Here is a 25,160-nt window from a genome sequence, read left to right as displayed (position 1 = left end):
TATGGGTATGAGAGTTGGACCATAAAGAAAGCTGAGTACCGAAGAATTGATGCTTTTGAACTATGGTGTTGGAGAAGACTCTTGAGAGTCCCTTGGACTACAAGGAGATCCAACCAGTCCATCCTAAAAGAAATCAGTCCTGAATATTCATTGGAAGGACTGATGCTGAAACTGAAACTTCAATACTTTGTTCATATGATGTGAAGAACTGACTCATTGGAAAAGACCCTGATGCTGGGAAAGATTGAAAGTGGGAGAAGAAGGGGATGACAGAGGATGAGATGGTTGGATGGCATCACTGACTCAATGGACATGAGTCTGAGTAAACTCTGGGAGTTGGTGATGGGCAGGGAGGCCTGGCGTGCTGCAGTCCATGGGGTCACAGAGAGTAGGACACGACTGAGCAATGGAACTGAATTCAGTAAAGTCATAACACACTTCCTCCAACCTTAGATAAAAAAGGTGACCCACAGAAACAGTTCATGCCTTTCATCATTTGGCTACATTTAACTAATCCATCCTAGGATATGAAGAAGCTGAAGCAGACCTGGCAGGAGCAGTAAGAATGTGGGCCCAATTGCTTCCCCATGCCAACTAAGTGAATTACTAGATACACTGCATGGAGGCCATCATAATGCCTGGGTGTATCACTGATCTTCAGAGTATAAAGAAACATCTATGATTCACTTCCTGCTTCCAAACTAAATGAATTTCTCCTGTAACTAATCCTAACCCAATCTTATACTGGGAATGGAATTGTGAGAAATATATTACACTACCACCGTCTACTCATGGTCAACTTGGTATTCATGTACACCTCTATTAACCATCCTTGCTTTCTATCTTACATGATGTGATTATCTCTCAAACAACCAAAACTATATCAATCCTCTCTCCAAAAGAGGATACAAAGTTCCTTTATCACCTCTATGGGATGTTTACACCTCTAATTTAAGTACTGATATAAATGGTTAACTACTATGAATGCATCTTATTTTCAATGGTAGAATGAAAGAAGAGAAAAATATATAGACACACACACACAGAATTCCGCTCCCATGATCATTATCATTTAGTATAATATGAGTGATGATGTTTGTAAAAGGAACTTTGCAGATGTAATTAAGGTTAAAATCAGCTGACTTTAAAATAGTCAGTCAAAGTGGCTATCATCCAAAATCCACAAACAATAAATGCTGGAGAGGATGTGAAGAGAAGGGAACCCTCCTACACTGTTGGTGGCAATGTAAACTGGTACAGCCACCACGGATAACAGTATGGAGGTTGCTATAAAAATTAAAAATAGAGCTACCATATGATCCTACAGTCCACTTCCGGACATATATTCAAAGAAAAACAGTCTGAAAGAATATATGCACCCCAGTGTTCACTGCAGCACTGTCCACAACAGACATGGAAGTTGTGTCTATCAATAGAAGAAACATCTATCGACAGAGAAACAGATAAAGAAGTTGGGGCACATATTAATATATACAATGGAATATTAATGAGCCATTAAGAAGAATAAAATAACGCCACTTGAGCAACATGGATGCACCTACAGATTGTCATATTGAGTGAAGTAAGTCAGAGAAAGAGAAATATTGTATGATATCCCTTATATGCAGAATCTAAAAAAAAAAAAAAGATACAAATGACCTTACTTACAAAACAAAAACAGACTCACAGACTTAGATAATGAACTTATGATTATGGGAGGAGGGGCCGTTAGCAAGTTTTGGATCAACATGTATACACTGTTATATTTTAAATGGATAACCAACAAGGATCTACTGTATAGCACAGGGATCTCTGCTCAATGTTATGGAACAATAGGAAAAGAATTTGAAAAAGAATCAGATCAGATCAGATCAGATCAGTCGCTCAGTCATGTCCGACTCTTTCCTACCCCATGAATCGCAGCACGCCAGGCCTCCCTGTCCATCACCAACTCCCGGAGTTCACTCAGACTCACGTCCATCGAGTCAGTGATGCCATCCAGCCATCTCATCCTCTGTCGTCCCCTTCTCCTCCTGCCCCCAATCCCTCCCAGCATCAGGGTCTTTTCCAATGAATCAACTCTTCATATGAGGTGGCCAAAGTACTGGAGTTTCAGCTTTAGCATCATTCCTTCCAAAGAAATCCCAGGGCTGATCTCCTTCAGCATGGACCTACTGGATCTCCTTGCAGTCCAAGGGACTCTCAAGAGTCTTCTCCAACACCACAGTTCAAAAGCATCAATTCTTCGGCGCTCAGCCTTCTTCACAGTCCAACTCTCACATCCATACATGACCACAGGAAAAACCATAGCCTTGACTAGATGAACCTTTGTTGGCAAAGTAATGTCTCTGCTTTTGAATATGCTATCTAGGTTGGTCATAACTTTCCTTCCAAGGAGTAAGCGTCTTTTAATTTCATGGCTGTAGTCACCATCTGTAGTGATTTTGGAGCCCAGAAAAATAAAGTCTGACATGTATAATTGAGTCACTTTGCTATACACCAGAAACTTAATACCACATTGTGAATCAACTATACTCCAACATAAAAAGTTAAAAAAAAAAAAAGAATAAATGAGAAAATTAGGGAGATTACTCTGGATTATCAGACTGAATCCAATGTAATCATATAAGCTCTTAAATCAGAAGTGGAAGTCACAGAGATGATAAAGGAGAAGTCAGAGAAATTTGAGAGTGAAAAGGACTAGAAACACCACTGCTAACTTGGAAGATAGAGAATGTCACAAGCTAGAAGTTGAGAACTACTCCCATCTGACAATCATTCATGAAAGAGTACTTCATTCCTACAACCAGAAGGAACAGGATTCTGCCAACAACTTGAATGAACCTAGAAGTGAATTCTCAGAGACCCAGGTAAAAGTTTAGCTTAGTGGACACCTTGATTTCATTATGAGATCCTAAGCAGAGTACCTAACCAACCATGCCTGACATCTGACCCAAAGAACTATGAGGAAATAAATGGGTATTGCTTTAGGCCACTGAATTTGTGGTAATTTGCTATGGGAGCAATGGAATATTGCCCAATAACTTTATCTGTAGCTTTAGAAACAATGGGACCTCACTCTTGTGTTTTAATAACTTTTATCTGAAAATGGAGTATTGCTGTGAGCATTCTGCCTGCTTCAGAGTATTTTATTCCAACTATGCATTCCAAACCTACAGAAATAACCGCAGGGTGGGTTTGGGTATTCCAATGATTACTTACTTCCATTGATTACTCTGAGTGGTGAATTATAGTGCTGCTTTATATCTCTAGAAATCTGTATCAATTCAGAGTCAGTACCCAGTAACTGTCCCAAAAGTACTCTTGGCCTGGTGCACAACCACCCAGGTAAACAGCCAGATCTTCCTTCGGGGGGCGAACTATACAGTTCTGTATGGGCCGATCACTTTATGCAACAAGGTTCTTCCTCAAGGATTTCTCTTCATTCAAGAGCTAAATTTACTTGGTAAATGAAATACAGAGTAGGGACAAAGAATAGGAAAACAACAGAAAAAAACTAACAAAACTAAGACTTCATTCTTTGAAAAAATACACATAATTGACAAAGCTTCAATAAGACTAACCAAGGAAAAAAGAGGATCCAAATAAATAAAAATTTAAATTCAAAAGGAGTCTCTACAACTGAAATCACAGAAAGGAACATAATAGATGACTATTAACAACTTTGATGCTTTCAAACTGTGGTGCTGGAGAAGACTCTTCAGAGCCCCTTGGATAGAAAGGAGATCAAACCAGTCAATCCTAAATGAAATCAACTCTGAATATTCATTGGAAGGACTAATGCTGAAGCTGAAGTTCCAATACTTTGGCCACCTGATGTGAAAAGCTAACTCATTAAAAAAGACCCTGATGCTAGGGAAGATTGAAGGCAGGAGGAGAAGGAGGCAACAGAGGATGATATGTTTGGATGGCATCACCAATTCAATGGACATGAGTCTGAGCAAATGCCAGGAGATACTGAAGGACAGGAGAGCCTGGCATGCTGCAGTCCATGGGTCAAAAAGAATTGGATACAACTGAACAACTGAACAACAAAATGAATGACTATATGCCAACAAACTGCACAATCTAGAAAAAAGGATAAATTTCTAAAAACATACAATCTACCAAGACTGAATCATGAAGAACTAGAAAATCTAATCAGAGTAAGATTTGAAGTAATGAGAAAGGACAGTGAATCAGTAATCAAAAACCTCCCCCAAAAAGAAAAGCACATGACCAATTATTTCACTGGTAGAATTTAAACATTTAAAGATGAATTAACATCAATTTTTCTCAAACTCTTAACAAAAGCTGAAGAGGAGAGAACACTCTCAAATTTATTTTAAAAACTTCTTTTTAAATGTTTAAAAAAGAAAAAACAAACATTTTTTACCAGCATTTCCATGATATAAAAGCCAGATAAGGAAAGAAAAGAAAACAAGGAAAGACAAGAAAAGAAACTACAAGGCCAAAATCTCTGATGAATATAGATGCAAGAATTGACAACAAATACTACAAGTCAAATATAACAGCACATTAAAAGAATCACACACTATGATCAAGTGGGATTTGTCCCTGTAATACAAGAATAGTTCTCTACACACAAATCAATATATGTCATTATCACATTAACATATAGAATGAAAGATTAAAATCATATTATCATTTCCACAGATGAAAAAATAGCATCTGACAAATTCAATCCCCATTCACGATTAAAAAAAAAAAAAAAACTCTCAGCAAACTGGGTATAGAAATCAATAAAATAAATGAAATAAAGTCACATATCACAAGCCCACACCTTACTCAATGATGAAAGTTAAGAGCTTTTCCTGTAAGATCAGGAGTAAGACAAGACCGTACACTTTCACCACTCCTATTCAACATAGTACTAGAAGTCCTAGTTAGAGCAATCAGGCAAAATAAGAGAAAGAAATAAAAGGCATCAGGATTGGAAAGAAGTAAAACCTTCTCTATGTGAAGATGAAATTTTATATAGAGCAAATATTAGAGACTCCATCAAAATACTGGAAAGATCTAATTAATTAAAGCTGAAGTTGCAGGATACACATATACAAAAATCTGTTGCATTTCTACACACTGATAACAAATACATAAAAAATTAAGATCAACAACCTTATTTACATAATCATTAACAAAAATAAAATACTTAAGAATAAATTTAATCAAGGACCTTAAAGAGGTATCCACTGAAAATTATAAGACATGAAATGAAAAGATACCTCATGTTCAACAACTGAAAGAATTAATATTGCTAAAATTTCCATACAACTGAAAGCAATCTATAGACTGGATGCAATCCCTATCAAAATTCCAATAGCACTTTTTATAGAAATAGAATAAACAATCCTAAAATTTGTATGGAACCACAAAAGATTCCAAATAGCCAAAGTAATACTGAGAAAAAAGAACTAAGCTGGAGACATTACATTTTCTAATTTCAAACAATATTACAAAACTATAATAATTAAAAAAGTAGAGTACTGGCACAAAAACAAACACCAGATCAATGGGATGCCACAAAAAGCTGAGAAATAAACCCATGATTATACATGGTCTATTATTTTATGACAAAGGAGACAAGAACCAGGATATTCAATGAGGAAAGGACAGTCTCCCCAATAAACAGTGTTGAACAAACATGCAAAACAGTGAAACCAATATCTTACACCACATATGGAAATCAACTCAATATGCATTGAATTCTTGAACGTAAAACATCAAACCAAAGAACTCCTACAAGAAAATATAACCAGTAAGTTCCTCAATATCACCCTAGGTGATTTTTTTTTTTAATTTGACATCAAAAGCAAAAGGAATGAAAGCAAAAACAAACAAGGGTAAATACATCAAACTACTTCTCTGCAAACTACTCTGCATAGCAAAGCAAATGGGAGAAAATATTTACAAATCATATATCCGTTTAACAGATTAATATCCAAAAACATATAAAGAGTTCATATAACTGAATATCAATTAAAATAATCCAATTTAAAAATAGAGAGGATTGGAATAGACATTTTTCCCAAGAAGACATGCAGGCCACAGGTATATAAAAAGGTATTCAACAACAACTAATCATCAGGAAAATGCAAATCAAAACAACAATTAGATATAACCTCATCTTTCTTAAAACAGTTACTACAAAAAAGACAAAACATAACAAGTGTTTGGAAGGATACGGACAAAAGGCAACCCCTGTGCACCACTGGCTGGAATGTAAATTGGCGCAGGCGCTATGGAAACCAGTATGTAGATTCCCCAAAAAAAATTAAAACAGAGCTATTATATAATTCAGGAATTCAGCTTCTCGGTATTTATGAAAAAACATTAACTTTAAAAGATGTATGCACCTCTATATTCACTGCAGCATCATTTACAATAGATTAAAAGAATTAGATCTGAAAGACAGAGTGTCTGAAGAACTATGGACTGAGGTTCATACCACTCTACAGGAGGCGGTGACCAAAATCATCCCCAAGAAAAAGAAATGCAAGAAGGCAAAACGGTTGCCTGAGGAGGCCTTACAAATAGAAGAGAAAAGGACAGAAGTGAAAAACAAGGAGAAATGGAAAGATATACTGATCTGAAGGCAGAGTTCCAAAAAATAGCAGGAGAGACAAGAAAGTCTTCTTGTGTGAACAATGAAAAGAAATAGAGGAAAGAAATAGAATGGGAAAGACTAGAGACCTCTTCAAGAAAAGTGGAGATACCAAGGGAACATTTCATGGGCACAAAAGATGGGCACAATAAAGGACAGAAATACAAGGACCAAACAGAAGCAGAAGATATTAAGGATAGGTGGCAAGAATACACAGAGGAACTGTACAGACAAAGTCTTAAAGATCCAGATAACCATGATGGTGTGATCACTCACTTAGAGCCAGAAATCCTGGAGTGTGAGTTAAAGTGGGCCTTAGGAAGCATTACCACGAACAAAGCTAGGGGAGGTGACGGAATTCTAGGTGAGCTATTTCAAATCCTAAAAGATGATGCTGTTAAAGTGCTGCAGTCAGTATATCAGCAAAGTTGGAAAACTCAGAAGTAGCTGCAGGATTAGAAAAGGTCATTTTTCATTTCAATCCTGAAGAAAGGCAATGCTAAAGAATGTTCAAATGACTGTACAATTGCATTCATTTCACATGCTAGCAAGGTAATGCTCAAAATCCTTCAAGCAAGGCTTCAACAGTATGTGAACTGAGAACAACACCTGGAACACCTGGAACAACTTCCAGATGTTCAAGCTGGATTTAGAAAAAGCAGAGGAACCAGAGATCAAATTGCTAACATGCGATGGATCAGAGACAAAGCAAGAGAACTCCAGAAAAACATCTACTTCTGCTTTATTGACTACACTAAAACCTTTGACGATGTGGATCACAACAAACTATGGAAAATGCTTAAAGAGATGGGAATACCAGACCACCTTACCTGCCTCCTTAGAAACCTGCATGCAGGTTAAGAAGCAACAGTTAGAACTGGACATGGAACAATGGACTGGTTCAAAACTGGGAAAGGAGTACATCAAGGATATATGTTTTCACCTGCTTATTTAACTTATATGCAGAGTATATTCTGAAAAATGCTGGCCTGGATAAAGCACAAGCTGGTATCACAATTGCCGGGAGAAACACCAACAACCTCAGATATGCAGACGACACCACCCTAATGGCAGAAACAGAAGATGAACTAAAAGGCCTCCTAATGAAAGTGAAAGAGGAAAGTGAAAAAGCTGGCTTAAAACTCAACATTCAAATAACTAGTATCATAGCATCTGGTCCCATCATTTCAGAGCAAACAGATGGGGGAAAAAGTGGAAACAGCGGCAGATTTTATTTTCTTGGGCTCCAAAATCACTGTGGACAATGACTGAAGCCATGAAATTAAAAGACGCTTGCTCCTTAGAAGGAAAGTTATGACAAACCTAGACAGCATATTAAAAAGCAAAGACATCACCTTTGACGACAAAGGTCTGTCTAGTCAAAGCCATAGTTTTTCCAGTAGTCATCTATGGATGTGAGAGTTGGACCATAAACAAGGCTGAGTGCAAAAGAATTGATGCTTTTGGACTGTAGTGCTGGAGAAGACTGTTGAGAGTCCTCTGGACAGCCAGGAGATCAAACCACTCAATCCTAAAGAAATCAACCTTGAATATTCATTGGAAAGACTGATGCTGAAACTGAAGCTCCCATACTTTGGCCACTTGATACAAGAGTCAACTCACTGGAAAATACCGATGCTGGGAAAGACTGAGAGCAGAAGGAGAAGGGGATGACAGAAGATGACATGGCTGGATGGCATCACTGACTTGATGGACATGAGTGTGAGCCAGCTCTGGGAGTTGATGATGGACAGGGAAGCTGGGCATGCTGCAGTCCATGGGGTCACAGAGAGTCAGACACGACTGAGTGACTGAACAATAATGATATAGATACAACCTAAGTATCCACTGAAAGATAAATGGACAAAGAATATGTTTCGTGTATATATAATAGAATATTCAGCCCTAAAAGAAAAGGAAATCTTGTTATTTGTGACAATCTGATGAACCCTTGAGTTTACTGTGATTAGTGAAATACGTCAAATGGAAAGATAAATACATTATGATCTCCTTTATATGTCAAATATAAAAAACAAAAAAATAAGCTCATAGATAGAGCAGACTGGTGGCTTCCAGAGGTAAGGGTGGATGAAATGAGTGAAGGGAGTCAAACGGGACAAACTTCCAGTTATTAAATAAGTAAGTCATTACAATGAAACATACAGCATGGTAACTAGACTTGATAATATTGCATTGTATATTTGAAAATTGCTAAGAGAGTAGACATTAAAACTTCTCATCACAAAAAAAGAATTGTAATTATGTGTGGTGATGGATGTTAAAAAGATTTATTGTTGTGATCATTTTACAACATATACAAATATCAAATTATTATGTTGTATCCACATAAAACTAGCAAAATATTACATCTCAATAAAACATTTTTTTAATTATGGGAAGTTTTACTTTAAAAGAAAAAATTTTGTATCTCAAGTCCTGTGGAATAATTTAGAATGGATCCATAAGTGAAGACTGTCCACAATCCCTCGCAGCATCAGGGTCTTTTCTAGTGAGTCAACTTTTCACACGAGGTAGCCAAAGTATTAGAGTTTCAGCTTCAGCATCAGTCCTTCCAATGAACACCCAGGATTGCTCTCCTTAAGAATGGACTGGTTGGATGTCCTTGCAGTCCAAGGGACTCTCAAAAGTCTTCTCCAACACCACAGTTCAAAAGCATCAATTCTTCACTGCTCAGCTTTCTTCACAGTCCAACTCTCACATCCATACATGACTACTGGAAAAACCATAGCCTTGACTAGACAAACCTTTGTTGGCAAAGTAATGTCTCTGCTTTTGAATATGCTATCTAGGTTGGTCATAACTTTCCTTCCCAGGAGTAAGCGTCTTTTAATTTCATGGCTGCAGTCAGCATCTACAGTGATTTGGAGCCCAAAAAATAAAGTCTGACACTGTTTCCACTGTTTCTCCATCTATTTGCCATGAAGTGATGGGACCAGATGCCATGATCTTCGTTTTCTGAATGTTGAGCTTTAAGCCAACTTTTTCACTCTCCTCTTTCACTTTCATCAAGAAGCTTTTTAGTTCCTCTTCACTTTCTGCCATAAGGGTGGTATCATCAGCATATCTGAGGTTATTGATATTTCTCCCGGCCATCTTGATTCCAGCCTGTGCTTCCTCCAGCCCAGAGTTTCTCATGATATACTCTGCATATAAGTTAAGTAAGTAGGGTGACAATATACAGCCTTGACGTACTCCTTTTCCTATTTGGAACCAGTCTGTTGTTCCATGCCCAATTCGAACTGTTGCTTCCTGACCTGCATATAGGTTTCGCAAGAGGCAGATTAGGTGATCTGGTATTCCCACCTCTTCCAGAATTTTCCACAGTTTATTGTGATCCACACAGTCAAAGGCTTTGGCATAGTTGATAAAGCAGAAACAGATGTTTTTCATGCATAGACTGGCTCAATAAAAAGAAAGAGTGTGGACCTAACAGAAGCAAAAGATATTAAGAAGGGGTGGCAAGAATACACAGAAGAACTGTACAAAAAAGATTTTCATGACCCAGTTAAACAAGATGGTGTGATCACTCACCTAGAGTCAGACATCCTGGAATGTGAAGTCAAGTGGGCCTTAGGAAACATCACTATGAACAAAGCTAGTGGAGGTGATGGAATTCCAGTGGAGCTATTTCAAATCCTAAAAGATGATGCTGTGAAAGTGCTGCACTCAATATGCCAGCAAATTTGGAAAGTCAGCAGTGGCAACAGGACTAGAAAAGGTCAGTTTTCATTCCAATCCCAAAGAAAGTAAATGCCAAAGAATGTTCAAACTACTGCACAACTGCAGTCATCTCACACGCTACTAAAGTAATGCTCAAAATTCTCCAAGCCAGGCTTCAACAATACGTGAACTGTGAACTTCCAGATGTTCAAGCTGGTTGTAGAAAAGGCAGAGGAACCAGAGATCAAATTGCTAACAACCACTGGATCATCGAAAAAGCAAGAGAATTCCAGAAAAACATCTATTTCTGCTTTATTGACTATGCCAAACCCTTTGACTGTGTGGGTCACAACAAACTGGAAAATTCTGAAAGAGATGGGAATACCAGACCACCTGAGCTGCCTCTTGATAAATGTGTATGCAGGTCAGGAAGCAACAGTTCGAACTGGGCATGGAACAACAGACTGGTTCCAAATAGGAAAAGGAGTATGTCAAGGCTATATATTGTCACCCTGCTTATTTAACTTATATGCAGAGTATATCATGAGAAACGCTGGACTGGGAGACGCATAAGTGGAATCAAGACTGCGGGAGAAACATCAATAACCTCAGATATGCAGATGACACCACCCTTATGGCAGAAAGTGAAGAAGAACTAAAAAGATTCTTGATGAAAGTGAAAGAGGAGAGTGAAAAAATTGGCTTAAAGCTCAACATTCAGAAAACTAAAATTATGGCATCCAGTTCCATCACTTCACGGAAAATAGATGGGGAAACAGTGGAAACAGTGACAGACTTTATTTTGGGGGGCTCCAAAATCACTGCAGATGGTACTGGAGCCAAGAAATTGAAAGACATTTGCTCCTTGGAAGAAAAGTTATGACCAACCTAGACAGCATATTCAAAAGCAGAGACATTACTTTGCCAACAAAGGTCCATCTAGTCAAGGCTATGGTTTTTCCAGTAGTCATGGATGGATGTGAGAGTTGGTCTATAAAAAAACCTGAGGCCACCATCACCCTAATACCAAAACCTGATAAAGATCCCACAAAAAAAGAAAACTACAGGCCAATAGCACTGATGAACATAGATGCAAAAATCCTTAACAAAATTCTAGCAATCAGAATCCAACAACACATTAAAAAGATTATACACCATGACCAAGTGGGCTTTATCCCAGGGATGCAAGGATTCTTCAATATCCGCAAATCAATCAATGTAATACACATTAACAAATTGAAAAATAAAAACCATATGATTATCTCAATAGATGCAGAGAAAGCCTTTGACAAAATTCAACACCCATTTATGATAAAAACTCTCCAGAAAGGAGGAATAGAAGGAACATACCTCAACATAATAAAAGCTATATATGACAAACCCACAGCAAACATTATCCTCAATGGTGAAAAATTGAAAGCATTTCCTCTAAAGTCAGGAACGAGACAAGGGTGCCCACTTTCACCATTGCTATTCAACATAGTTTTGGAAGTTTTGGCCACAGCAATCAGAGCAGAAAAAGAAATAAAAGGAATCCACATTGGAAAAGAAGAAGTAAAACTCTCACTGTTTGCAGATGACATGATCCTCTACATAGAAAACCCTAAAGACTCCACCATAAAATTACTAGAACTAATCAATGACTATAGTAAAGTTTCAGGATATAAAATCAACACACAGAAATCCCTTGCATTCCTATACACTAATAATGAGAAAACAGAAAGAGAAATTAAGGAAACAATTCCAGTCACCATTGCAACGGAAAGAATAAAATACTTAGGAATATATCTACCTAAAGAAACTAAAGACCTATATATAGACAACTATAGAACACTGGTGAAAGAAATCAAAGAGGACACTAATAGATGGAGAAATATACCATGTTCATGGATTGGAAGAATCAATATAGTGAAAATGAGTATACTACCCAAAGCAATTTATAGATTCAATACAATCCCTATCAAGCTACCAACAGTATTCTTCACAGAGCTAGAACAAATAATTTCACAATTTGTATGGAAATACAAAAAACCTCGAATAGCCAAAGCAATCTTGAGAAAGAAGAACGGAACTGGAGGAATCATACTACCTGACTTCAGGCTCTACTACAAAGCCACAGTTATCAAGACAGTATGGTACTGGCACAAGGACAGAAATATAGATCAATGGAACAAAATAGAAAGCCCAGAGATAAATCCACGCACATATGGACACCTTATCTTTGACAAAGGAGGCAAGAATATACAATGGATTAAAGACAATCTCTTTAACAAGTGGTGCTGGGAAAACTGGTCAACCACTTGTAAAAGAATGAAACTAGAACACTTTCTAACACCATACACAAAAATAAACTCAAAATGGATTAAAGATCTAAACGTAAGACCAGAAACTATAAAACTCCTAGAGGAGAACATAGGCAAAACACTCTCCGACATACATCACAGCAGGATCCTCTATGACCCACCTCCCAGAATATTGGAAATAAAAGCAAAAATAAACAAATGGGACCTAATTAACCTTAAAAGCTTCTGCACATCAAAGGAAACTATTAGCAAGGTGAAAAGACAGCCTTCAGAATGGGAGAAAATAATAGCAAATGAAGCAACTGACAAACAACTAATCTCAAAAATATACAAGCAACTCCTCCAGCTCAACTCCAGAAAAATAAATGACCCAATCAAAAAATGGGCCAAAGAACTAAATAGACATTTCTCCAAAGAAGACATACAGATGGCTAACAAACACATGAAAAGATGCTCAACATCACTCATTATCAGAGAAATGCAAATCAAAACCACTATGAGGTACCATTTCATACCAGTCAGAATGGCTGCAATCCAAAAGTCTACAAATAATAAATGCTGGAGAGGTTGTGGAGAAAAGGGAACCCTCTTACACTGTTGGTGGGAATGCAAACTAGTACAGACACTATGGAGAACAGTGTGGAGATTCCTTAAAAAACTGGAAATAGAACTGCCTTATGATCCAGCAATCCTACTGCTGGGCATACACACTGAGGAAACCAGAAGGGAAAGAGACACGTGTGCCCCTATGTTCATCACAGCACTGTTTATAATAGCCAGGACATGGAAGCAACCTAGATGTCCATCAGCAGATGAATGGATAAGAAAGCTGTGGTACATATACACAATGGAGTATTACTCAGCCATTAAAAAGAATACATTTGAACTAGTTCTAATGAGGTGGATGAAACTGGTGCCTATTATACAGAGTGAAGCAAGCCAGAAAGAAAAACACCAGTACAGTATATTAACGCATATATATGGAATTTAGAAAGATGGTAACAATAACCCTGTGTACGAGACAGCAAAAGAGACACTGATGTATAGAACAGTCTTATGGACTCTGTGGGAGAGGGAGAGGGTGGGAAGATTTGGGAGAATGGCATTGAAACATGTAAAATATCATGTATGAAACGAGTTGCCAGTCCAGGTTCGATGCCCGATACTGGATGCTTGGGGCTAGTGCCCTGGGACGACCCAGAGGGATGGTATGGGGAGGGAGGTGGGAGGAGGGTTCAGGATGGGGAACACATGTATACCTGTGGCGGATTCATTTTGATATTTGGCAAAACTAATACAATTATGTAAAGTTTAAAAATAAAATAAAATTTAAAAATAAATAAAAATAAAATTAAAAAAAAAAAAAAAACCTGAGCACTAAAGAATTGATGCTTTTAAACTGTGGTGTTGGAGAAGACTTTTGAGGGTCTCTTGGACTGCAAGGAGATCCAACCAGTCCATCCTAAAGGATACCAGTCCTGAGTGTTCATTGGAAGGACTGATGCTGAAGCTGAGACTCCAATACTTTGGCCACCTGATGCGAAGAACTGACTCATTTGAAAAGACCCTGATGCTGGGAAATATTGAAGGCAGGAGCTGAAGGGGACGACAGAGGATGAGATGGTTGGATGGCATCACCGACTCAATGAACATGAGTTTGAGTAAACTCTGGGTGTTGGTGATGGACAGGGAGGCCTGCGTGCTGCAGTCCATGGGATCACAAAGATATGACTGAGCAATTGAACTGCACTGAACAATAAAAAGTGGTTTAAGTAAGTGTATTAGAGTACTTTCATGTCAGGACATATTTTTAGACCATTTTGAATGATAGTCATTAAGAGTTTTAACAATCTGTCAAAATGTGTGTAACTATTTTAAGCAAAAAGGAAAAGCAAAATTGTATATCTGGCATGAGTATAATAATGTAAAAGTAAGCATAGAAAAAAAAAACTGGAAGTATATCAAGTGACTGTTACTGCAAAGTAAAACTAAGTTGAATTTTATATTTTCTACTTTGTATTTTTACATTTAAAATAAAAACCATGTACTACTTCTATAAAAAGGTATTCCATTTTTAAAAAGTCGCATGCTCAAACACATCCCTTTTTCCCCCAAATATCAAATAATGGGTAAGATTTTCAACAATCAGTTCAGAAAAACTGAAAGAGCTAGGAGTAGTTCAGAGTAGGAATTGGGCTACAAAAGGTGCTGTCTCTGTCTCCAGAGTCTTTGGAAGCACAGTAGGGACAGAAGGAAGAAGCAGAGGCTGGAGGTGAGGCAGACACATCAGGGTTCATGGACAAAGATCATGAAGATGGACTGGTGTAGGCATCAGTAACCCAGACAAAAGGCTGAGAAGCAAGGTATCAGGGAGTCATCTGAATAGGACTGGGGGCACTGGAAGCACAGAGAAAGCTTCCACTGAGCCAGATTTGGTCAAAGAGTGAGAATGAGCAGGGAAGGGAGGTACAGTAGCTGAGGGTGCTGAGCATCCTTACTCCTCCCCAGAGTTAGGCCTCCAATCCACCAGCTGCAAAAAATCCCTCCCTCTTATGTCACCAGATCTTTTCAGCCTGAAGTAAGATCCATGTGGCTATTAGACCAAAGAGCCCTTACACAAAAAGAAAAAAAAAAAAAAAAGTGAAACTTACCAGTCAAAGCCATTGTATTCATTTGATGATTCTACCCACACGAACACCAAAAGCACAGACATGCAAAATGAAATGACCAGACATGGGTAAAATAATCGTTCTCTCTAGAAACAGAAAGAAGAGAGTATAATTAAGTTCCATTTACTCATGGTATCTCAGAAACATCTGCATACACTCATCAGAGGTCTGCATAGCTGTAGTGCATTACTCTCCCCAGGCTAGAGAGACCTCTGTATTCTCTTATCCCTATGGAAGCTTGTATAAGCCTATTTATGACATTTATTACACTGAAATGCAATCATTTTTTTTCTGATGCAAATTTCTTCTTTGAGGAAAAGGAACTTTTGTTACAAATCTCTGTATTGCCAGTGTCTAGCACAGTTCCTTAAATGCAGCTGGCTCTTTGTAACCATCTGTTGAATTCATCCACCTCCTGTCTACCAAATGTTTGTTCAGTGATTCATTCACTGAGTAATTCATTCATTCATTATTCATCAGGTCATTTAGCCATTTATCTCCCCAGATTTGAGGAAGGGGAGACATAGGTGAGGGAATAAACTTTTTTTTTAGTAGTTTATCTTGCACAAATACAATGCCAGGGATTTCAAAAGCTACTTTCATTTTCTTCATTTCTCAATACAGTTATATAAGGTATTGGTAACCTCATGTTGCAGAAGAGAGAACTAAGTCTCAGAGAAGTAAAAGTAACTCACTCAAGCCAATTCACACAGCCAAGAAGTATCAGATCCATTGCCCAGATCTGTGAGCCCAAAGCCAAGATGGAGGATATCTTTATGGAGAAGGTAACTCCCTGCACTGAAAATTACATCACAAGTCAACCAAATCAGAGGTTGTCAAACCCTTCCTGGGAACATTAGGTTTAATTTGCTACCTGAGTTATAATCCTGACATTTCCATATCACATGGATGAAAAATTCTGTTTCTTTGTGTCTTTCACACTGCCTGTATTCTGCAAAACATGGATTTAATAATCCCTGCCTTGTGCAAAATATGGGGTTACCGTGAAGTAAGAATTAAGAAATAAAATAGAAAACGTAGAGTATTGACAGACCCATTCTGATGAGAGACATTATAGGTATCAAGGCACTAAAACAACTTCTGCAGTGTAGGAAGCTGAAGAGAACAGCTTTTGACTCAGGTTATACTCACTCTCTACATAAAACATGTGTGGACTTTGATAAACATGTATCAGATAAAGTTACTCCCCTGCTTACAAGACTCCCAGATCTTCCCACTATGCGAAAATATAATCCCAACTCCTTGCCATGACCCAAAGGTGCACACAATCAAGTCTTGTCCATCCCTGACCTCATCCCATTCTACACATCGACTCCATTTCTGAACTCCAGCCACGCTGGCTTTCTGTTTCTAGAATATGACCAGATCTGTTCCCACCTCAAGAGTTTCACAGTTCCTGGTCCCTCTTCCTGGAGTATTTTTGCCCCCAGATGTATATATGGCTGGCTCCACCTTTATATTTAAGAGATTGCTCAAGTGACATTGCTTCAAAGCAGTCTTCTCTAATCAGGTTCCCATCCACCTGACCCATTTTCCTATGTATTATCTTCAAAGCTCTTATCACTGTCTGAAACCATCTTTCTTCATTACTGTTTATTACCTAACTCATCCCACTAGAATGTCAGGTATAGGAAGGCCAGAGGCCTTAGTGGTCTTACTCACTTACACACATTCAATAAACTTGTTCTTGTTGAATAAACACATCTCCTTATTTTGATTCTCACTGTTGTCACTCTTGCTCAAAAATTAATAGGCTCCCCTCTGTTTACAGGACAAAGTTCAAATATTTTAGGCTGACATAAAGATGCTACATAATTAGATTAAAATATTCCTTTCCAATCTGATCACTTACCATTTATCATCTTACCTGCTCATAAATTCAATACTGTAAATTTGTTTTTCCCTAAACACATCGCTGTGCTTCTCTATCTCTGGACTTCTGACTACTGCATTTCCTCTACCCAGAATCCCCTATACCATCATTCCTGTAAGTGGAAGATGACTTCACAAGTCAGTGACTCCAAGAACAGTAAAATAACAGCTAACATTTATTTAGTGCTAACCATATGCCAAGCCCTGTTCTAAGTATTTACATATTTTATCTCTTCTTTCCTCCCAACAAACTCCATTGGTGGGCACTGCTGCTACCATCTCCATCATTCAAATGAGGAATCAATCACTAGAATGTTAGGTAACTGGCCAAGGTCCCACAGTGGTTAAGCACTAGTTTGGAGAAAATCAATGATGAAGTCATAAATTGAATCCAGCCAGCCTTTCCCCAGAACACAAGGAATTTGTTCTTTTGCTATATGCTAGACTTCTTCCCCTGAGCATAAACAGGGCCTTGAGAATTGCCCAAGGACTTCGAAAATTGTATAGTTTAACTCCCTCTATAGAGAGGCTCAGAGATAGCATATAACCAGCCCTAAAGCAGAGCTGGAACAAGCACCAAAATGTACTCCCAGGCACTGGTCCAGGGACTTTTTCATTATACCACACTGCCTCCAATGCCACCTTTCCTAGGAAGCCTACCTTTTTCTTTCATTCAATGTCCTTTATAGTTCTCTTGTAACTTACTTCATCATTCCTAATAAATATTTGTTGCATCAATTCGCTGTTCTCCATTTTTACCATCACTTCACTAATCGAGGACACCAACATCTCTAACCTTGATTACTACCGTTGCTTTTCTCTTTGAGGCAAAGACACCTTTCTGCATTACTCTCGTACTGTCTAATGCATCTTCCACATGATCCAATAATCGTTCCAAAACGTAGCTCAGAAAACAGTAATAGCTTAAAATCTTTAGGGACTCTCAATTCCATACATGGAAGAAGTCAAATTCTTAAAACCACACTACATCTACCAACTCCCTCTCTACGTTCACTTCCCATCACTTATCCATTCATATCTTCTGCTCCACCTAAAATAAACCTCAGACCAAGCCTTTTGACTCCTCTCCAATACCATTTCTTTTGCCACCCTCTATTCTTTATCTCGGAGAAGGCAATGGCACCCCACTCCAGTACTTTTGCCTAGAAAATCCCATGGACAGAGGAGCCTGGTAGGCTGCAGTCCATGGGGTCGCTAGAGTTGGACATGACTGAGCGATTTCACCTTCACTTTTCACTTTCATGCATTGGAGAAGGAAATGGCAACCCACTCCAGTGTTCTTGCCTGGAGAATCCCAGGGACAGGGGAGCCTGGTGGACTGCCATCTATGGGGTCGCACAGAGTCAGACACGACTGAAGCAACTTAGCAGCAGCAGCAGCATTCTTTATCTATCCAATTCTTAATCACATGTCACATTCTAAACAAAGTTATTTTTGGCTCCCTCCCTTGTAACATGGACACAGACGTGCATGCTTGGCTCCCTCCCTTGTAACATGGACACAGATGTGCATGCATATGAATACACACACACACACACACAATTATACCATTTTTCTCAGTATATTGAAATTAAATGTTTACTTGTCTTTTCCTCCAGTAGACTGTGAATTCCTTGAGGAATTCACAATGCCAGAGGACTCGTGCTGTCCTCAGTCACTGGTACAGAAACTAAATAACTGGGGGGGAAAGATATATGGACTGAAGGACACTCATGCCTAATGGGAAGCCTCCCATTCCCACCACTTTCCTTAAGCTCCGCATGTCAGACAACAGAAATCAGTAATCCAACTGGACAGAATCCTGGACCCAGCTAGACCAAGTATATAATTAAGTGAACATACATAATACGGCTGTCCTTTTCTCACTTCAGTGTGCTCATCATTTCACCTTTTACATCACAGTGCCCACCACAGAGCCCCAAAATACGGTTTAAAGAAAGAAAGAGGTGCTCAATGAGGATATACCACATGCTACCACTCAGCCTTACCAGCGATCCTTCATTAGAGAAAATCAAATACTTGCCTGACCAGTAATAAAGGAGCACCTTATTTCCTGCTGGTTTTTGTTTTTCATAAGCACAGTTCCTTTGGGAAACTCACACTGAAGAGAGATTTTAAAATTCAACTATTCCTATACTCCACAGCCAAGAACATCTGACTGACCTAGATCTTACTTCTTCTTCCAGGTTCACTTAATAAAAGAAAAGATGAATAAGTGAATAACAGAATGACAAGAAATTAATAATAAAAGTGAAAGAAAACAAGCACATGTTTCAGGAAAATTAACTGTGGCCCCAGAATTGTGGCAGACCTTTAACAGAAGAGCTAGAGCCCCTGCCTAGTCCTGAAGACTTTAGTGAACCTGTATGAGGGTAGGAACCAGCCCATGTTCCCCAAATTAAAAAAATGTAGTTCAGCTTCTTCCCATCTCTCTGTACCAAAGAGCAGCACTGTCCATGTTTAAATTTCTTCTCCTGTTTGATTTTCCAGTGGCAGCTGTAGCAACCAATAATGGTAGTAACGAAGCATATGTGGTTGAAGATGTGTAAAATCCATGGAGTATCCTTTTTTTGTTTTCTTGTCTGGCTCTGAGGTTCAGTCTTGTTGGCCTTCATAGGCATGGTTCACCTTTTTGCTGTAATAACAAATAAAACAATCAGGATCTAGTAGTTTCTTTAAATGTTTCCTACCCTACCATTCTATAGAAAGTTCCATCAAAATAGATGGATTTTAAAAATTTTTTTATAATCTAGGATAATGCACTGGATTTGGTATAGAAGATGAAAGCTTCATCCTATTTCTCCCACTATCTAGTTGAGTGTTTGCTGCAGTCATTGCACCATTCAAAGTTTAGTTTTCCCAGCTCTAAAAACAGGACCATGTTCTCTGCCCTAGCCAACTAACAGACACTGAAGGCATCAAATTCAATAATATGGAAAGTAAAAAAAAAATTTTAACTTTATTATGCTCTTGAAATAACCTGAAAACTTAGGCAACACGAAGGAGTTACACCAAAAACACAGTCTTTGACTAATAAGTGACTCAGACACACAGCTGCCTGCCCTTCATAATCCAGATGCTTTAAAAGACTGATAAAGAGAAAAACCTCAAAACTAGCTAGCAAAGAAGACATATTACATGTAGAGGAAAAAAGGTAAGAATGTCTTCTTAACATTCTTACAACAACAATGATTTCTCATTGAAAACAACACAAGCCAGAAGACATAGGAGCAACATCTGTAAAGAACTTAAAAAATGAAACAAGTTAACCTGGAATTCAGAACTCAGCAAAAACATAAAAAATGAATGTAAAATAAAAACCTTTTCAGATATTTGAAACAATAAGAATTAATCAATAAGTGATTTATACTATGAGAAATTTTAAAGAAAGGCATTGAGTATGAAGGGGAAAAGTACCTGGTGGGAATCCACATCTACATAAAGGAATAAAGTACACTGAAAATATTAAATATATCAATGGATATAAAATACTGTTTTTCTTATTTTAAAAATTACTTCAGAATTTAATAAACTATTTGAAGCAGAAGCAAAAAAAAAAAACAATGACTATTGTAGCTTATAACAACTATAAAAGTAAAATGTATGACAATGGTTCCAAGGCCAGGAGCAGAAAATGAAACTACATTGCTGTATAGTTCTCATACTATATATAAAGTGGTGCAGTATTACTTGAAAATAGATTCTAATATGTGAAAAAAAAGTATGCTATAAACTTCAAAGTGATCTCTGGAAAAAGGTGTACATACATAATAAGTCAAATAGGAGATGAGATGAAATCATAAATCATCAATCCAAGAGAAAAAAAAAAAGATAAATAGAACAAGAGAACAAATAGGGAGCAAATAGTAAATGCCAGATTTAAGCCTAAATACATCAGTGTGTGTTAGTCACGCAGTCGTATCTGACTCTTTGCAACCCCATGAACTGTATACTCTTCTGTCCATGGAACCCCACCAGGCTCTTCTGTCCATGGAATTCTCCAGGCAAGAATACTAGAGTGGCTTGCCATTTCCTTCTCCAAAATACAGCAGTAATTCCTTTCAATGCAAATGAACTAAATGCTCCATTTTAAAAAACAACAAAATTGACTAACTGGATTAAGAGAACAAACAACAACAAGCTCCTTACAAGAGTTTGGTTTGTTAAGATAGATTTAGAAAAAAAATGGAGAAAGACAGTCCAGTACTTAGGACTCTATGCTCTCACTGCCAAGGGCCTGGGTTCAAACTCTGGTCAGGGAACTAAGATCCCACAAGCTGCACTGTGCAGCACAAAAACAGGAAAAAAGAAAAAGGTACACCTTGTACATATATCAGTGTTCAACTACCAGGATAATGCCATCGACTAAGCATGGACAAAACTTCAATCACATATAACAAAAAGCTTCTACTACTCACACATCTGAGCTGATCTGCTATCCATTCTGCTGATCTAGACTGGCCTCAGCCATTATGACCAGACAACTCTGCTCCATGTGTCACTCAACCAGGCTGACCTGAGTATGTTTTCATGGTGATGGAAGTCATCCAAGAGAGCAAGTCTCAATATGCAAGCCCATTTCAAGCTTCTGTGTCAAGGGATGTCTTGAAGTCAAACTCAGCTCATGGTAGAGGGCACAGTAAAGTTGCATGGCAAAGGGTGTGAACACAAGGGTATAACTAAAGGAAGGATGAAAACTGAAGTCAAAGGATATAATCTACCTCACTATATTATCATTAAATCAAAAAACTTTGAGGCAAAAGCATTAGCAGAGACAAAGAGGGACATGTATAACGATGAAGAAATATTTTTAAACGTTTGTGGGCACCTAATTACATAGCCTCTGAAGGAGAAATAGACAAATCCACAACCACGGTAGGAAATTTAGCACACTTCTCTCAATAAATGATATAATAAGCAGATAAAAAAAATTGTAAGGATACAGAAGATGTTAACAACTTAATAAACTAGTTTTAACTAACATTTATAAAACACTGTACTCAATGACTGCAGAGTTTTATGTTCAAGCAAAAATGGAACATTTATCAAAAAACACAATTAAGCCAGAAATCAGTAAGAAAGAGACCTAGAAAATCCCACACTTGGGAATTAAACACCATATTTGTAAAAACCCATGGGCCAAAGGAAAATGACCGCAACTGAACTGAGAAAACAGTCTGAACTGGTTGATGAACTTACATGAACTTGGTGTGACTACCGTGTCCTAGAAAGATGTCAACAAAAGTTCTGTGTCTGGGAGGAAGGTAAGCTGCTTGAATACTAAATAAAAGGCAACATTTAAAGCAGAATAATTACCATAACCATTTTCCATATGTACAGATCTCTAACTTTGTGTATATCAGCCAGAGTAGCCAAGTTCATATGAAAATCAATAATATTTAAGGAAAGATCAATAAATATTGTTTCCCTTGCAGCTCCTTCTAAGATTTCCAAACCCATGTATTCAACAGCCTACTGAAATCTCCACTTAAATTTCTTACAAGCATTTCAAAACTAACATGTCCAACACTGAATCCTTGACTTTCCCTCCAAAACCTATTCCTCCTGAAGTCTGTCCCCTTTCAGTAAATGACGCCACTCTTCACCTCCTTGCCTGAGCCAAAAAGGATTGAGATACCAGAAAAACTCACCCTCACCCCATAAAAACTAGAAAACTGGAAACATATATATATAACTACTATAAGAGGTCGAAAAGGCAGCGATGAGCAATGATCCTCGAGAAGAGAAACCAACGAACATGGCCCTTCACACCTGCAGTGACTTCTCACAAGCTGGGGCACCTGGCATGTAGCGGAGCTTGGTGGGTCCCCCCACCCATCCCCTCTAGTCACCCTCCCTCACTCCCCCACTCCTCACCTCCCCAACCCCCGTCTCAGATGGGGATTGGGGACTGTCTCAGGTCCTCAGCATCCTCTGTAGAGCAGAGGGGATAATGGCAGCTCCAGCTTTGTTGGAGGACGTGGTGAGGAGGATGAGCTGACAGGATGGAGTGCCTCAGGTGTGCCTGCCAACTTGAGAGTATTAATGTAGCTTTCTCTTTCTGGAGATGCTTAAGGGGGAAGTATTTATGGTGACTTCACCATGGAAAACCTAAATCTGGAATTCAAGCTGGAGGGGCGGACATCTCTCAAGCTGAAGGGGCCGACATCTCTCAAGCTGAAGGGGCCGACATCTCTCAAGATGGAGGCCAGGCAAAATGAAACGCCCAAAGCTGGAGCGTGGTGGGCGTGGCCAGGGGCGTGGCCTCGGGTGCCTAGTGAGACGCTAAGACTGAATTTAAAGCCAACCGCAAACCTTAGCTCAGACCAACACGCTTTAAATGTTTTTTAAGGTATGCCGTGTTTGTTTTATTTTTGGTTCTTCTAAAAATATTATTTTCGTTCTTCTAAAAATAACATAAACTTAGTTCTGGTTAATCACTTAGTTCAGGCACTTATATTCTAGCCCAGTTATTCATAGTTTCATTTTTTAGCTATTTTTTTCTTGCCCTTTTTCCCCCAAGCTGCTTCAAAAATAGACCTGTGTAGTTTTGTTTCTTTGTTTAATCTTTGATCCACGCAGCTATTTCTCTAGCTCTGATTTTATTTCTGAGCTCTAAATTCTTGTACCCATCTTATGTCCTGGGGTAGACACGTCAAATTCAGTAAACTCTCACCTGAATTATCTTTCCCTTCTAATCTGCTCCATCACCTGCAAGTGCTTCCAGATTGCCAAATAACAAGATCTGAAACCTATGCCTCATTCTTAACTCCTCTTCTCCTCTGCAACACCCCCTCCCTCCTAATAAGGACCAAGTTCTGCTTGTTATATTTCCTATTCATTTTTATCCATGTCTCCTAGTCATTCCGTGTTGATTTCAATGCCTACTAGGCCTGTAATCACCTCCCTGGGTACCAACTGCTTAGTATTGCTATAGTAAGCCTTTAAGGAAGTTATAGTTACTACAGTTGACGCCCAAAGAATCTCACTACTTCCAGTTTACCTTCCCAAAAATTTACCTTTCAAAGATCAGGCAGTAAGTGATCTACAGGAATTAGACACTGCCTTAATGTGATTTAGTGTATGGTGTTCTAATTGGCATGCTGTGTGAAGCATTACCCAGATTGTACAAAGAGGAGGCCTTATGCAGACTACATTTAGCAACTGTGTCCGTTGGCTGGTCAGTTAATTTGACATCTGGCAACCTCCAGTGAGAACCAAAAGCTGTTAGCCAACATAAATTTCCTTGCCAATCGCTGACACTATAGAAACTACAGAAAAAGAAAAGAACCTCAGCAAGAATAGAATATTTTTTCTTTTTTTCAGATCACAGCATAAATTCAAGCTTGAGAGGATGAAAATATTAAATATATATCTTTAGAAAAATAATCTCAAATTTTTTAGAAGTTTCTTGCAGTCAATTACTACTCTAAAGAAAATTAAAATGTATACAAATAAAAGGAAAAGTGTGAAAAGCTTAATGACAACATAAGTATCAAAGAAAAAAAGAAAAGAAAATGACTTTTCTATATACTACAAATAAAACTGGACAGTTATCTGACATTTGTTTTCAACAATTATTTTTGCAAAATATAGGCTCAAAGTTTAGAATGATACAATTTTACTATATTTTTCAGTTCAATTCAGTCGCTCAGTCGTGTCCGACTCTTTGTGATCCCATGAATTGCAGCACGCCAGGCCTCCCTGTCCATCACCAACTCCCCGAGTTCACTCAAAATCACGTCCATTGAGTCAGTGATTCCATCCAGCCATCTCATCCTCTGTTGTCCCCTTTTCCTCCTGCCCCCAATCCCTCCCAGCATCACGGTCTTTTCCAATAAGGCAACTCTTCACATGAGGTGGCCAGAGTATTGGAGTTTCAGTTTTAGCATCGCTCCTTCCAAAGAACACCCAGGACTGATCTCCTTTAGGATGGACTGGTTGGATCTCCTTGCCATCCAAGGGACT

General features: G+C 38.4%; 1 protein-coding gene across 9 annotated transcripts in view; it reads right to left on the bottom strand.

Moving 5' to 3' along the window:
* Positions 1-23,437, bottom strand: part of GDPD4 (glycerophosphodiester phosphodiesterase domain containing 4) — a 148,804-nt gene extending 125,367 nt beyond the window's left edge. For 4 of the 9 annotated variants that reach the window (XM_059883236.1, XM_059883235.1, XM_059883239.1 and 1 more), the window contains exons 1-3: positions 23,070-23,436; positions 19,631-19,827; positions 15,261-15,364 (exon numbers count right to left, since the gene is read on the bottom strand). In XM_059883236.1, coding sequence (XP_059739219.1) covers positions 15,261-15,364; positions 19,631-19,813 — 287 coding nt within the window. In that variant the 5' untranslated portion in view covers positions 19,814-19,827; positions 23,070-23,436. Of the gene's footprint in view, positions 1-15,260; positions 15,365-19,630; positions 19,828-21,610; positions 21,872-22,391; positions 22,978-23,069 lie in introns of those variants that run through there. The other 5 variants (XM_059883240.1, XM_024987545.2, XM_059883234.1 and 2 more) reach the window with 4 other exon arrangements.
* Between the last annotated feature and the right edge of the window lie 1,723 nt (positions 23,438-25,160).

This window comes from Bos taurus, chromosome 29 (assembly GCF_002263795.3).
Source record: "Bos taurus isolate L1 Dominette 01449 registration number 42190680 breed Hereford chromosome 29, ARS-UCD2.0, whole genome shotgun sequence".
Lineage (NCBI taxonomy): Eukaryota > Metazoa > Chordata > Mammalia > Artiodactyla > Bovidae > Bos > Bos taurus.
Note: the sequence above shows the minus strand (reverse complement) of the source record. Positions and strands in the feature narration are given on the sequence as shown.